The 14,330-nt window shown below is 41.3% G+C and overlaps 1 protein-coding gene across 3 annotated transcripts in view; it reads right to left on the bottom strand.

Annotated features, from left to right (window-relative positions):
- Positions 1-6,534: 6,534 nt before the first annotated feature.
- Positions 6,535-14,330, bottom strand: part of PLCE1 (phospholipase C epsilon 1) — a 496,428-nt gene continuing 488,632 nt past the window's right edge. For all 3 annotated transcript variants that reach the window (XM_033942327.1, XM_033942328.1, XM_033942326.1), the window contains 2 exons: positions 12,871-13,083; positions 6,535-9,037 (listed from right to left, as the gene is read on the bottom strand). In XM_033942327.1, coding sequence (XP_033798218.1) covers positions 12,904-13,083 — 180 coding nt within the window. In that variant the 3' untranslated portion in view covers positions 6,535-9,037; positions 12,871-12,903. The remainder of the gene's footprint in view (positions 9,038-12,870; positions 13,084-14,330) is intronic.

The raw sequence follows: 14,330 nt of genomic DNA on the forward strand, positions 1-14,330 counted from the left end.
AAGAAAGGAAGGAAGGAAACTCATGAAATCACCAGACAATAAAAGTAGGAAAAAATATTTTATTTTCAATTTAGTGATCTAAAAGTGTCAGTTTTGATAATTTATATCTGCTGTGTGAATATGAAAAATGAAATGAACAGCCTGGCAGGGAAGGGGAGACAGAGTGCAGAGCCTAGTATATATTATTACACAATTTGGTTCAGAATGTTTTCTTTCTGGTTTTCCTACTCTAAATCTAGGGTGCGTCTTATGGTCCGGTGCGTCTTATGGAGTGAAAAATACGGTAAGCTTTTATTTTTCCTAATTTTGGGGTGTGCCTTTTGTTTACTTCAAAACTATTCTAGAGATCATCTATCTTGGCAGTAATATGGAAAAACATGCAGTTAAGTTTGTAAAATTAATATATTTCATAGCATTGTTTGAAGGGTATAACTTTTTTTTTTTAATTGGTTTTTCCAACATATAAACCAATGAAAACCCCACCATTACCACTATTAATCACATGAAAACAGGTATACACAGCTACGGCATCCAAAACAAACCTCCCCTCCTACCCCCAAGCTCCCACCATAGTTCTATCACCACCATCCCATCCTACCCTGCCCTCTTCTTATGCTTATTGCCTCAAGACTGGCTTCTGTAACTTCTCCCTTCTTTCATGGATTTGTTACAAAAAAAGACTACCTTCCAATCCTGGAAACTGACTTTGTTTTTTAAATGTGTTTCTAGATATGTCTTTTTCCCCCCCCTGCTGGATGAATGTAACCTTGAGAGGGCATACCTTTTTAATCCAGAAGATTATGTTGCTTTTAAGAAGCTTGCCCCAGTCTTTTGCATTCACTCAGGCACTTTCCATTTGGTGAGAAACAGAGAAGGGCTACAGTATTGTTTTGTAGATCCCAAAATGTGCTGCCATTGCAAATGTAGGAATAAAACAAAAAAAATCAAAACAATCTGGCCCTTGCTCAGGAAAAAGGGTTTCAATTGTGTAACAAAACGGGATCCATTTAAACAGTCTGATCCAATAGGATTTAGTGAGAAGCTTTTGGAGGGAAGGAGAACAAACTCAGTACAGAAGACCCTGGGCACACTGCTTAATCCTCCATTGTCCTGGATAGCTTAGTTAGATTGTGAACCTGCTGGCACATATAGGGAAAATACTTGCGTACCTGATAGAAAAAGTTCAGGGTGGTGTACATTTTTTTTTTTTAAGATAGTGCAGTATATCACCCACCCATAAACAAAACTCACCCAGAGGCCCATTAGAGCCTTAGTGCTCCTTTTACGAAGCCGCGTTAGTGGTTTAACGCGCAAAATAGCACGCGCTAAAAAGGTGCGTGCGATAAAACCGTTAACGCAGCTTCGTAAAAGGAGCCCTTAGCATCCTGTTTCACGTAAGAAGTAACTTCACGAGGGGCTGCAGCCTGTTAATTAGCTATCCTCTGGATGAAGACCTTCCTCTTCAACTGAACAGCCACCAACAGACTCCTCCTTATTCCCTTCTTTCTATGAACACTGTGACTTCCTTTAATGCACTGTGGTTTTCCTTCTGCATCCATCCATGTGCTTATAATGATCTCAAAAATGTCTTTGTAATGTATTGTAATATACTGTATTGCGAGTGTCCTTTTATACCCCATTCTGAGCTCCTGGGAGGATGGGATAGAAATCGAAGCAAATAAATAAATAAAACCTTAAGGAGCAGCATCATGTGTTTGATGCCCCTGCATCAAACTAATCTACAGCTGTCCCTTTGAGCCACAGTGTGCCCTAAGGCATACAGTCGGGTCAGGAGAAGACTGAACTATAAGCCTTAGACTAGAGAATAAAGTTTGAAGCTGCTGACAACTGTAAATCCCAATCAGGGAAGGGATTGAAGGGTGCAAGAGGTGGAATCAATGAGCACCAACTTCCTAGAAGCATAAGGGGATTGATAATTTACCCATCCCGGAATCACAAGGCAAACTTACAACACTCGGGGGGAAATTCTAGGCGCCTACTAGCATCAGAGTTAAGTAACAAATGCCGTTTAAAATGGCAAACCCCCCCCCCCCCAACATGACACCATTAATGCACCTAAATAATACACGCTAGTGTCTGGCCTATCTAGACACTTTAGGCTGCTGAATGCCATATGGATGTGGCTAACGCTGGAAGTGGCATTCAGCTGGTGCAATTCATGACAAAGGCTGGCAATGAAGGCCCAGAAAACTCTGGCCTACATTTCCAGCACCTATCTTTTACGGAGGTATGATGATCGATATGCAATCGGTGGCTGCTGATATCTCTAATCTACAGAGAATCCAGCTTCAGGGAATACATCCAAAGGAGAATAAACTGCAAAGGTTATTGGCATAAGAGCATAGTAATCCTGTTGCCACCCAACTACAAGCTAGCAGAGGCTTTGGAATGGACCTTCACGTATCAAGCAATGGATTGGTTTGATATTGGATCCGGATTCATCAAATGATTCTAACCTTGTACAGCTCCCCCTCTGCCAGATTATATATTAATAATAATTTTTTGTAACATTTTTGTCTGGAGAGGGGAGTTAGACAAGGTTGTCCGTTATCTCCTTTGCTTTTTGATATCGTATTGGAACCTTTATTATTGGCTATTCAGCAGCAAAGGAGATTCAGGGTATTTCTTATGCAGGTCGGGAATATAAAGTCTCTGTGTATGCAGATGATATTTTGCTTCATTTGAGGAATCCTGAAACTATCATTCCACATTTACTAGATCTGATTGATGGATTCGGGAAATTTTCAGGATATAAGATAAATTGGAGTAAATCAGAAGTTCTTCCACTTAATGTACATTGTCCAAAAGGATTGTTTGATCCATTTCCCTTTCTTTGGAAAGAAGAGGGTATAAAATATTTAGGTATCTGGATTCATAAAATGGAAGAAACCATGAAAGTTAATGAAAGATATTTATTGCTGAAGGTCACAGAAATGTGTGAGCAATGGAACCCTTTATATCTGTTTTGATGGGGGAGAGTACAGACGATTAAGATAATGATTTTGCCTGTGGTTTGCTACCAAATGGGTATGTTGCCAATGTTTTTTCAGGGGTCTTTTTATAAAAAAAATAAATAGTATACTTACCAAATTTATTTGGCTGGGTAAAGCAGCTCGAATTGCTTTAGTATCTTTACAAAAACCAATTGTGGAGGGTGGGGTAAATTTCCCAAACTTTTATAGGTACCATCAAGCCTATATAATGCGCCAAGGTATGTATTGGATCCTCCCCCAGTTTATGGAAAATCTTCCGGATTGGCTGTACTTGGAGAGGCAAATTATGTCCCCATTACGATTGTTTAATGTGCTGAGTATCAAATTACCTAGATATGTTAAGGACAATAGTATTTTATTTGATACTTGGAAAACTTTGAAATTTATTAATAAATTAACAGATGTTCCAGTAGAGAAATCCACTTATCAATCCTTATGGGTAAACTCCAAGGTTCAAATAGGAGGGTCTGGGATCTTCTGGAAGCATTGGATACAGGCAGGCATTCGTACATTAGATGATGTTATATCTAATGAGAAACTGCTAGATTTTTCACGAGTGCAACAATCATTCGGTATTGCAAAGTCTCAAAATTATAGGTGGTTGCAGTTGAAGTAGGCCATTCAGAGTAGATTCCCTGATTGGCAGAATCTCCAAAATCATTATAGCTTGCATGTCCTGTACTTCCAAACAGATTTGTTAGGGCATCAGGCCGCCCGGTGGTATAAATTAATTTCTGAATTCTTGAATAAAAAAACAGAAAATAGTCTAAGGGACATTTGGAGCATCAAGATAAAGCAATATACTTCTGCGTCTCGATGGCCACGAATTTGGACTTGGAGGATGAGATGTACAGCATCTTTGAGACAAACATGGTTTTTTCTGTTACATAGATCTTTTTGGACACCTGTTAGGTTACATAAGTTAGACAGTTCTAAATCTAATAGATGCTGGCACTGTCATCTAGACATAGGAACACTGGATCACCTGTTGTTCTATTGTCCTTTGATACTCAGCTTCTGGAAGTCAATATGCCTCAGATTAACCTCATACAGTCAGATTAACCTTTTACTGGAATCAACAATCTCTTTGATGTATGAGGCAATTATAGGCGGAACATTGCTGCATATCAAGCCTCCCATGGATCGCTACAAAGGCAGGCTTTTCTTGATTATGACAGGGATTGCTATGCAAATGATAACCCATAATTGGAAAAATTGCAACCGCCTCAACTTTCCATTTTGGTGGGCCAGTTTATGTTTAGGTTACAAATACGAAAAGATGAATGCAGATATAATAGGGAATAGCAAATTATTTAAACTGGTTTGGGGCCCGTTGACATCCTTTGTTAATTCAACATACTTGTCTTTGTTTAAAATTTAGTTTATTTTTATACATATGCAGGACGGGGTGCGTGGGTGGGGAGGATATTTTTTGGGTTCATTTCTTGATTAAATTGTTGAATGAGAGGGGAGGGATATTTATTTTCTGCACTGTTATTAATGGAATTTAACTGCTTATTTTGTTATTAATTAATGTATATATAATTCATGGCACTTTGTATTAGCTTTGAAAATTAATAAAGATTTATTTAAAAAAAACAAAATGCTAGCAGAGGCTCAACCATCCATCTAATAGAGACTTTGAGTCACTGGTGTAAACACAGTATATTTTACTGTTTCTAAATAGATAAAAGCTGCTAGAGTTGGAAAGCAACATTACACCAAATAGACCTTTTCAAGTTTCTTTAATGAAGTGGTATAAGCAATACTGCAACCGATTGACTTTACTCACATGGACAATTTCCCTTTTACTTTCAATACAGTGGTACCTTGGTTTACGAGTGCACCGGTTTTCGAGTGTTTTTCAAGACGAGCAAAACATTTGCAAACTTGGTGCCTCGTAAAGAGAGCGCGCCTCGATTTGCGAGCGTCCTCCCTGCGAACTGGCACCCTCCCCCCCCGCAATCTGGCACCCCCCCCCCGCCGCCATCGGGCATCCCCCCGCCGCGACCTGAGGTCCCCCCAACCCACCCGAACCCTCTTCTTACTTTGATGTAGCCTCCACACCGGCAGCAGCATGTCCTGTGCTGTGCTGTGCCGGTGCCCGAAGATCTGCCTCTGGTGCTGGGCCTTGAGCAGGTGCGCATGCTCAAGGCCTGAGAGTTCACATCGAAAGTCATGCATCGAAAGCACATGCTCAAGGCCCAGCACCGGAGGCAGATTTTCGGGCACCGGCACAGCACAGGACATGCTGGTGCGGAGGCTACATCAAAGTAAGAAGAGGGTTCGAGTGGGTTGGGGGGACCTCAGGTCGCGGCGGGGGGTGCCCGATGGCTGCGGGGGGGCCGGATCGCGGGGGGGAAGGTGCCAGTTCGCGGGGCGGGGCCGGGCCTTCGGGGGGAGCAATGCCGATTCTCGTGGGGGGGGGGGGGGAGCAGCGCTGCTGGCCTCGGGGGGGGGGGGAGGGAGGGTGGGAACCTATCAAAGCGAGTTTCCATTATTTCCTATGGGGAAACTCACTTTGATAAACGAGCATTTTGGATTACGAGCATGCTCCTGGAATGGATTATGCTCGTAATCCAAGGTACCACTGTATTCTTATACGGTACCTATTTGTTAAATCCTGGAATGCCCATTAAAGGAACTTTTTTAAAACTCTTACATCAACATGCTCTCCGGTGATTCATTTTTGCCCTGTTATTCGTTTTCTGTGCCCAATTCTTTTGCTACTAGAAAGCTCACTAATTGGAAGGAAACCTTTTACAATCTGTGTGTTGTGAATTAATGTTGAGAGGGGAGGATCGTAAATTTGGCCATAGACCCCATGGAATTATGTACCAGCCTTAGAGGTGACCCTCAGCTCCAACCAGCAAGAGGTCACTTCCACAAAGCCCTGCCTGCTGGTTTAAATTCTTCATGGCATGGGATGCTGCAGTGAGTTGTACCCATAGATTTAAAATCCCGGTTGAAATACTTACAATCATGTAATTACAATTGAAACAGTAATTAGTGTAAAGTTACAATTAACTCTCACGAAACATCAGTACAAATCTTTAACAAAAATACACACACAAACACATCAAAAACAGTGCTGCTACATAAAAGGCATAATTACAAGCATAGCACAAAGAAAAGCAGTAGGTGGTCTTCTGTCTAGAGAATGACACGGTGACAAAATTAATCACCGTTCCCGTCCCCGTGGATAACCGCGGGAAATAATCCCATGTCATTTTCTAGTGTCTATTTCGATCTCAATCCTTCTACACCAGCATTCTTCAAAGCAAAGCTTGAGGGTCAGTGGTTATGGCCATCCATACTCTGATTCTTATGTGAGCCAAGGATAATGAAGCCATTGTGACATCACTGATGTGATTGGCTCTTAGGCACTGGTGGAATGAAGCATTATGACATCACAATATCTGCTTTGGATACCAGAGACTGTCATTCTGTAGTGTCTATCTCAACTTCAATCCTTCTACACCAGCATTCTTCAAAGCAAAGCTTGCGGGTCAGTGGTTGTGCCCAATTATACTCTGATTCTTCCCTCTCTCCTTAAAGAATGACATGAAGATGGTTTCCCGCGGTTATCCGCGGGGACGGGAACGGTGATGAATTTTGTCACCGTGTCATTCTCTACTTCTGTCTATCTGCTAGGAAAGAAAAGTGTTTCTTTACAAATTGTTTCAGCAATAAATGTCAAGTACGTATACATAATTTCTCATTTTGTTTTAAGGTGCAATATTTAACAAATAATAAAATCTTTAAAAACAAACCTGAAGAAATAACTAAACCCCCCTTTCTACAAAACCGCGCAAGAGGTTTTTAGGGTCGGCTGGCACGCTGAATGTTCTGCGCTGCGCCGCTTCTTTGAGTGTCAGATCAGCACAGAGCATTCAGCATGCCAGCCGGCCCTAAAAACCTCTTGCGCGGTTTTGTAAAAAAAAAGAGATGGGGTAAATAAATAACTGTCCCAGTACTGCTGTCTGCTTTGCTGTCCTAGGTAGAAATCTAGTTATGATAAAATAAGGAAGAATGTGCTCTAAACAGAGCCAACATTTGCTAAATTCAAACTGGAAAGATGCAAGAGCTCTGATGAGTATATTTTCTGAAGCCCTGAGCCATCTGAAGTGCAGAGGCAGATGATGAAGCTGAGCCCTAGGACAGTGATGGGAAGCAAATATATTTTCACTAAAAGAACCATGCTATAGAACAGTCCTTGGTGTCTCCAACCCAGCCTGGTTTTCAGGATTTCTCCAATGAATATGCATGGGACCTATTTGCATTCATTGTTTCCATTGCATGCAAATAGATCTTGTACCTATTCATTGTGGAAATCCTGAAATCCAGGCAGGGCTGTGGGTGGAGGAACTGGATTTGAGGACCCTGGCTATAGAGAAACTCCACTTTGCTTAAAGCAGAAAAAAAAAACCCAAAGACCAAACTTTGTTAAAGATACAGCCGTACCTGGAATTGCTCTAGATCAGTATCCCGCAAACTTTCTCAAGCCACGGCACACTAAAGGCCGTGGCTCGAGGCACCTGGAAGTGCGCGGATATTGCCATGATGACATCACGTGCATGCATGAGTGACATCATCATGTCAATGTCTGCGTGTGTGTGAAGGCCTTCCAGGCGGGCCCTGAGGTGCCAGGGGGGGGTACCAGAAGGGAAGAGGGCCAAAGAGAAGGATAGGAGCTGGCGCCCACTGATTGTCTACAGGACGTGCCAATCGCCATGAGAGGCACGTCCTGTAGGCAGTCAGCTGGCACCGGCACCTCTCCTCCTGCCCAGTGTACCATGGCACACCTGAAATCTCAGGAGCCACACTAGTGTGCCTTGGCACATAGTTTGAGATACACTGCTTTAGATGCTAAAAACATATAGATACAGAATTTACGTACCTATAACGACTAATACAACGGCTGACATTTAATTAGTGACATATAAGTATAATAAGATTAATGCCTCTGTTTTGCAAAATCTATTATTAAACTAGAGATACAGAGAAGAACATTACAAGGTTAAAACACTATATATAAAACATTTTTCAAATTCTATTCTTTCTGTTTAAAAATTATATTCATCTACCTAATGCTGGGAATATGTTTTTACTGTTTTAAGGATACTGGATGTTTCAATCATTATGTTTGGTTACTGACCTACTTAAACTATCTTTACGAATGCATTGTTTTTCAAAGTACAGTATGATAAATACATTATTACACAGTCTCAGCACACAACTTAGAATAATACAATAAATAATGTGTTCCACTTTGCACATGGAAAGTGTAGCATTGGGAGAGACTTGGTTTTTCTTTGGAGAAGATATTTAGTAATTCCTTATCACAAAGGGAAGTCTCTATCAACCACACTTATTCACTGCGCTATTTATTCCATTTTGTGGATGTAAGGAAACCACAAAGAAATACTGCGCAGAATACAGTGTTTAAACAGGCACCTTTTACATGAATTAATCTTAAACTGCCATATACTGATGTTAGGTTTTTGTGTAGATACAGGAAAATCTCAGCTACATATATAATTTCACTTAATGATTTTTGTTTTACAGTACCCAGTAGTTGGTTATTCTGTTTTGAATGCTTTGTGACCAGAAAAGCCAGCTTGTTTTAAATCATGTACCATACTGTTCGCCAGCAATTCCGATTTTCCATTTGGAAAGATTTAGATGTCTGTTTCACTTCCCAGTGTCTGATCAGCTTTCTGGTCCATCTTAATCTTAATTGAGGAAGCAGCTCCACTTTAGAAGTGCATCATCCCAGCAGGGGAAGTGGAGCCCTCTTCACAGAGCCCAAGCTTGTGCCCTGCACATCAGCTCCTCGGGGGGGTCTTTGGCACATGTCATTCGGGTCTGTGCCCCAATTCTGGAGTCATCTGTGCACATTCCAGTTTAAAAATGGATGAACAGAGCAAGCTGAAGGCTGTAACCGCCTCCACGCCATCTTCTACTGTCATTTGAGGTTTCTCATCCTCTGCGCTTGGGTGTGTTTGGGTTTCCAGCGTTATCTGTAATGGGATAAGAAACATGCTGCTATTAGACTGGAAGATGACTGATGGGGGCAAACCATAATTTAAAACAAACCGAGCCCTAAGGTACTGATATTTATAAGCACGGTTGGTGGTAAACACGGGCATTTGCAAAACACTAAGGCCCCCCTTTTCCAAAGGCGATTATCTCGGCGGGCCGCTTCTAAGGGGACACCAAAGCCCGCTGCAGCTCCAGCCACCGAGTGTCCCCTAGACTGTAATTTTTGATGGAGTAAAAAAATCGATTCACTTCTATACCATTCAGAATTTTGTAGACTTCAATCATACTTGTATCTCCCCTCAGCAGTCTCTTTTCCAAGCTGCAGAGCCCTATTATTTAGTCTTTAGTCTTTTTTTCCCATCCCCTTTATCATCTTGGTCACTCTTCTTTGAACCTTTTCTAATCCACTATATATCTTTTTTTTGCGATACACCAACAAGAATTGAATATAGTACTCAAGGTGAGGTCACACCTTGGAGCAATACAGAGGCATTATAACATTCTTAGTCTTATTTAGTATACCTTTTATAATAATTCCTAGCATCTTGTTTGCTTTTTTGGCCTCCGCTGCACATTAGGTGGAAGGTTTCAGCGTATTGTCTACGATGACTCCTAGATCTTTCTCTTGGGTGCTGACTCCTAAGGTTGACCCCAGCATCTGGTATCTATGATTTGGGTTATTCTCAATGTGCATCACTTTGATTTGTCCACTTAAATTTCATATGCCTTTTGGATGTCCAGTCTTCCAATTTCCTAAGGTCTTCCTGCCATTTTTCACAGCCCACATGCATTTTAACAACTTTGGAACAGTTTAGTGTCATCTGCTAATTTAATCACCTCACTCGTCATTCCAATTTGAAAATCATTTATTTCCAGATCAAGGCACATGTTGTAAATTTTTTTCACAAGCAGTTGAAAATATCCACTCTCACCTGATCCCTTTTCTTGTATCACATAGCTCCAAGTTATACCGACAATTTCTTAGAATACATACAACTTTCCATAATCTGACTCATCCAAAATATTCTGGGATAATAAAGACTTTAAAATCAGGCGCTGACAACTGTGCAAACACTTTTACCATTTTAAATGTTTCTGCCACTGAAAAACCTAACCATTTCAAAGCAGAGATTATTAAATACATAATTTCTGTGAATTTTCAAGCACATTTGCTAAGTAGCTGAGTAACTTCACTTAAAACAGAGATTCTATACCACTTCTCTCATCAGAGTTTGCACTGCATATGTTCAAAGTCATTTCACATGAGTTCTTCCCTATTTGCATTTTGCAAATGACTATTTTAAAGTATAAGCATCAGTTTTTGAAAAGCTCTTGATGGCACTGTATACCCATGACATGCACAGTTTCAGAGGGGGCGTACTTTGAATGAACCTGATAAGAATCCATGTATTTCTTATTTTGCTATGGAAATATATTCCTGTTAGCAATTGCATCTCCTCCTGTACACATGTAAGTATCAGCTAACTACTTGTTTGGACTGGGAGTTTGGAAGAGCGATTTGAGGAAGCAACAAGTGCCTTTTTGACACTTGCAGCCACTTCAAAAATTCCATAAATTTGAGATTTGGAGCTTGTCTCCCCTTGGGTGTGCACGGTAGTAAATTCTGCCGCTTGTGTAATGCACTTCGTATATAAGTGTTGATGTTTACATATTTATGCAGCACCACGAATGATAACAATCATAAAATAATTTTCCCACTGTTATGTGTCACTAAATACATGCATTTTTCTCACAGCTTGATGTATTTTTTAAAAGGCTCTATTTTTAACAAGCTTTTTATAAAATACACTAAAAACATCCTGAGTTGACCACCTCTTTTCCTACCTAGAAACTGTAGGGGTACATAGATTCAAGAAAGAGCATTACAATTTAAGATGATGCAAGTGCCATCCTGCAATAATGTGGGTGGGGTGGAGGACCACCATAATTAGGACATAGTAACATAGTAAATCACAGCAGATAAAGACCTGAACAGTCCCATTCAGTCTGCCCAATAGTTATATGCATTATAAAGTCATGATTAGATTAAATTGCCTTTTGTCTTTGACATTTCTGGGTCACAGACCATAAAGCCTGCCCGGTACTGTCCATAAGTTCCAACTACCGAAGCTGCCATCAAAGTTCACTCCAGCCTACCTAAAAAAATCTCATCATTTGCGGGATGGGGGGGGGGGGGTTACGTGTCCAGTTAAATGTTGCCAGAGGATGTGGTAAGAGCAGATAGTGTAGCTGGTTTTAAAAAAGGTTTGGACAAGTTCCTGGAGGAAAAGTCCATAGTCTGTTATTGAGAAAGACATGGGGGAAGCCACTGCTTGCCCTCTATTGGTAGCATGGAATATTGCTGCACCTTGGGTTTTGGCCAGGTACTAATGACCTGGATTGGCCACCATGAGAACAGGCTAGTGGGCTTGATGGACTATTGGTCTGACTCAGTAAGGCTATTCTTATGTAAATTATTTATGAAATTTGAATTGCAGAAAGGATGGGATCTTGTATTCAATAAAGCTGTGACCGGTTTTTTGCCAAATAATGGTGGCTGGATCAATTTTGTTGGATTTGAGAGAGGAGTGGATGTGCGAATGCCTTAATTATGCACGCTAAGCACAAACTCTACAGCAGCAGTTCTGCGCAGAACTATCGTTATAGATTACTGAGTCTGTAGCACATGTCAAAGGCTGGTGTAAGTGCCCAGGCTCCTCCCATATCCACACTCCCTAGAAACTGGGCATGATAGAATTGGTGTATACAAATTAGAATACCGACCAATAGCAATTGGGTGCTCATTAATACCAATTTTAGTCACTGATTGGCTGTTACCTCCAATTAACAGCCATTTATTAAATTCAGTAGTTTACCCGACTGACCTTATTCTATACCTTGTGCATGAAAATTTGGGCGCTAGGCATAAATTTGGGAACACAAGTTTATAGAATTAGAGGGCATATGCAAAATTGGGCTTCACGTGGCATTTAACCCATGCATTACTACTGTGGACAGAAGGCTGTTACTGTTCTCTCTGTAATGGAGATTAATTGTAAAGCACAGCTTTTTCTTACCTTACAAACTTGTACGTTAAAACCTAATAACACACTTTCAGCGACATTGTATTGATTCAGCTTCCAATAACGCTGGAAAAGTTCATACGGCTAAATAACCAGCCACATTTTTCTTCATGCTCCTACCAGCAAATGGCGGGCAAATATACAGTTCTATAGCAGCGTCCATGGAATACTTGTACAACTTAAGCAATTCGTGTAAACAACAGTGACTTGTGCAAAAGTGATATTAAAGTGCCTTGTGCATATTAACTTCAATGCCTGGCACTTTAATATCACTTTTGCACAAGTCACTGTTTACACGAATTGCTTAAGTTGTACAAGTATTCCATGGACGCTGCTATAGAACTGTATATTTGCCCGCCATTTGCTGGTAGGCGCATGAAGAAAAATGTGGCTGGTTATTTAGCCGTATGAACTTTTCCAGCGTTATTGGAAGCTGAATCAATACAATGTCGCTGAAAGTTAGGTTTTAACGTACAAGTTTGTAAGTTAAGAAAAAGCTGTGATTTAATAAAGATTATTGTTAATTCATCAGAGTACTAGAAAATGTATCCCTATTAGTAGCTATAGATTAATTGTAAAGTACATAAGCCATTATGAAATCTGTTCACTAGCTTCACAGAATTCTGTTTTGACTATAACTTTCAGCGCCAGCTGCCTTCAGAGCAATGCACAACACCAGTTGTTCCGTGATCATCAAGCACGGGTCCCACGTTGCATCGATACCATACCTGAAGAGAATATTCTGCAAGTTGTCACATGAGTTATTCAGTGATACCGTTGAAGGACAAACTGCACGTAGGCCTTTCATCCTTATTCTGGGGAGCATCTGGTGCCGTTGCCTGAGGCGGCAGCGTGACTCCTCGACTCTGCTTACTCGACTTGGTTAATTTCTTAAATTCGTTGGCAAATGAAATGCCTTTCCGTTTATCATCACGTGATGCCTGGCAATCAAATGAGCACAACATCAGTTTTCAGTATATTAACAGGTCAGTATTCAAAAGCACTTAATCAGAGAACATCTTTTATCTGTGAAAGTGCTGCTGACTGGATCTTCAGCATCACTCTCTGGATATCGCCTCTAAATATCCTTACAGATTGCCTCTGCTCTAGGTTTACCATTCTCCTCCTCCTACTATTTATTATTCCTATAGTGCTATCAGATGCACACAGCGCTGCACATTAAACACACAAGAAATGGTCCCTGCTCGAAAGAGCTTACAATCTAAATTTTCAAAGGCACACGGGACACAGGGTGGATCAAGATAAGGTGCCCATGAAGGGACATACAAAGGATGAGGAGATAGAGAAGGTAGGGGCTAATGAAGGAATGAGAAACAGATATAGCGTATTACACGTTGGAAGTGTTAGGACCTAAACGCAGCTTCAAAAAAATGTGGGCTTTGAACCTGGATTTGAATGCCACCAGAGATGGAGCCCGGCGTACTGATTCAGGCAGGTTGCTCCAGATGTAGCAATGCAGAAGGGGTGGAGTCTAGAATTGGCAGTAAAGGAGAAGGGTACAGACAAGAAAGATTTACTCGAAGAACGGAGTTCCCGGGCAGGGTATTAGGAGAGACAAGAGAGGAGCGATATTGAGCCACAGAGCGAGTATACTTGTAGGTCAGTAAGAGGAGTTTGAACTGGATGCAGACGCGGAGAGGGAGCCAATGAAGCGACTTGAGGAGAGGGTTAACATAAGCATAACAACCCAAGCGGAATGCAAGGCGCACAGCAATTCTATACGCAAGCTGCTGGTATTCAGGTACATGTCAATATACGAGCCATAACTGGCCACTAGATGCCTCAATCACCTCTTATACCATAGCAGCCAGCAGATAAGTTCACATCATGGCATCTACTTTGTTAATGGGAAGAGTTTGGGTGTTTTCTGCTTTTTTTTTTTTTTTTTTTGGAAGGGTAGGGGATGGTTTGGGCGGAGTCTCCATTGGCAGGAGGGAGTAGGCTTCCCTCCTGCCAATTTTCTCTCATGGGGGGTGGTGGGGATGGCATAGCAGGAGGAAGTGGGCATCCTTCCTGCCAATTTTCTCTCATGGGGAGGGAGGGATTCCCAGTGCCGTGTTCATCAGGGGTCATTGGGGAGGGCTATCATTTGCGGTGGGGTCTTTTTCTTCATGGGACAGATATTTTGCGTGTGTAACACACACAAAATATCTGTGCCATTGAACAA

This window comes from Geotrypetes seraphini, chromosome 4 (genome assembly GCF_902459505.1).
Source record: "Geotrypetes seraphini chromosome 4, aGeoSer1.1, whole genome shotgun sequence".
Classification (NCBI taxonomy): domain Eukaryota; kingdom Metazoa; phylum Chordata; class Amphibia; order Gymnophiona; family Dermophiidae; genus Geotrypetes; species Geotrypetes seraphini.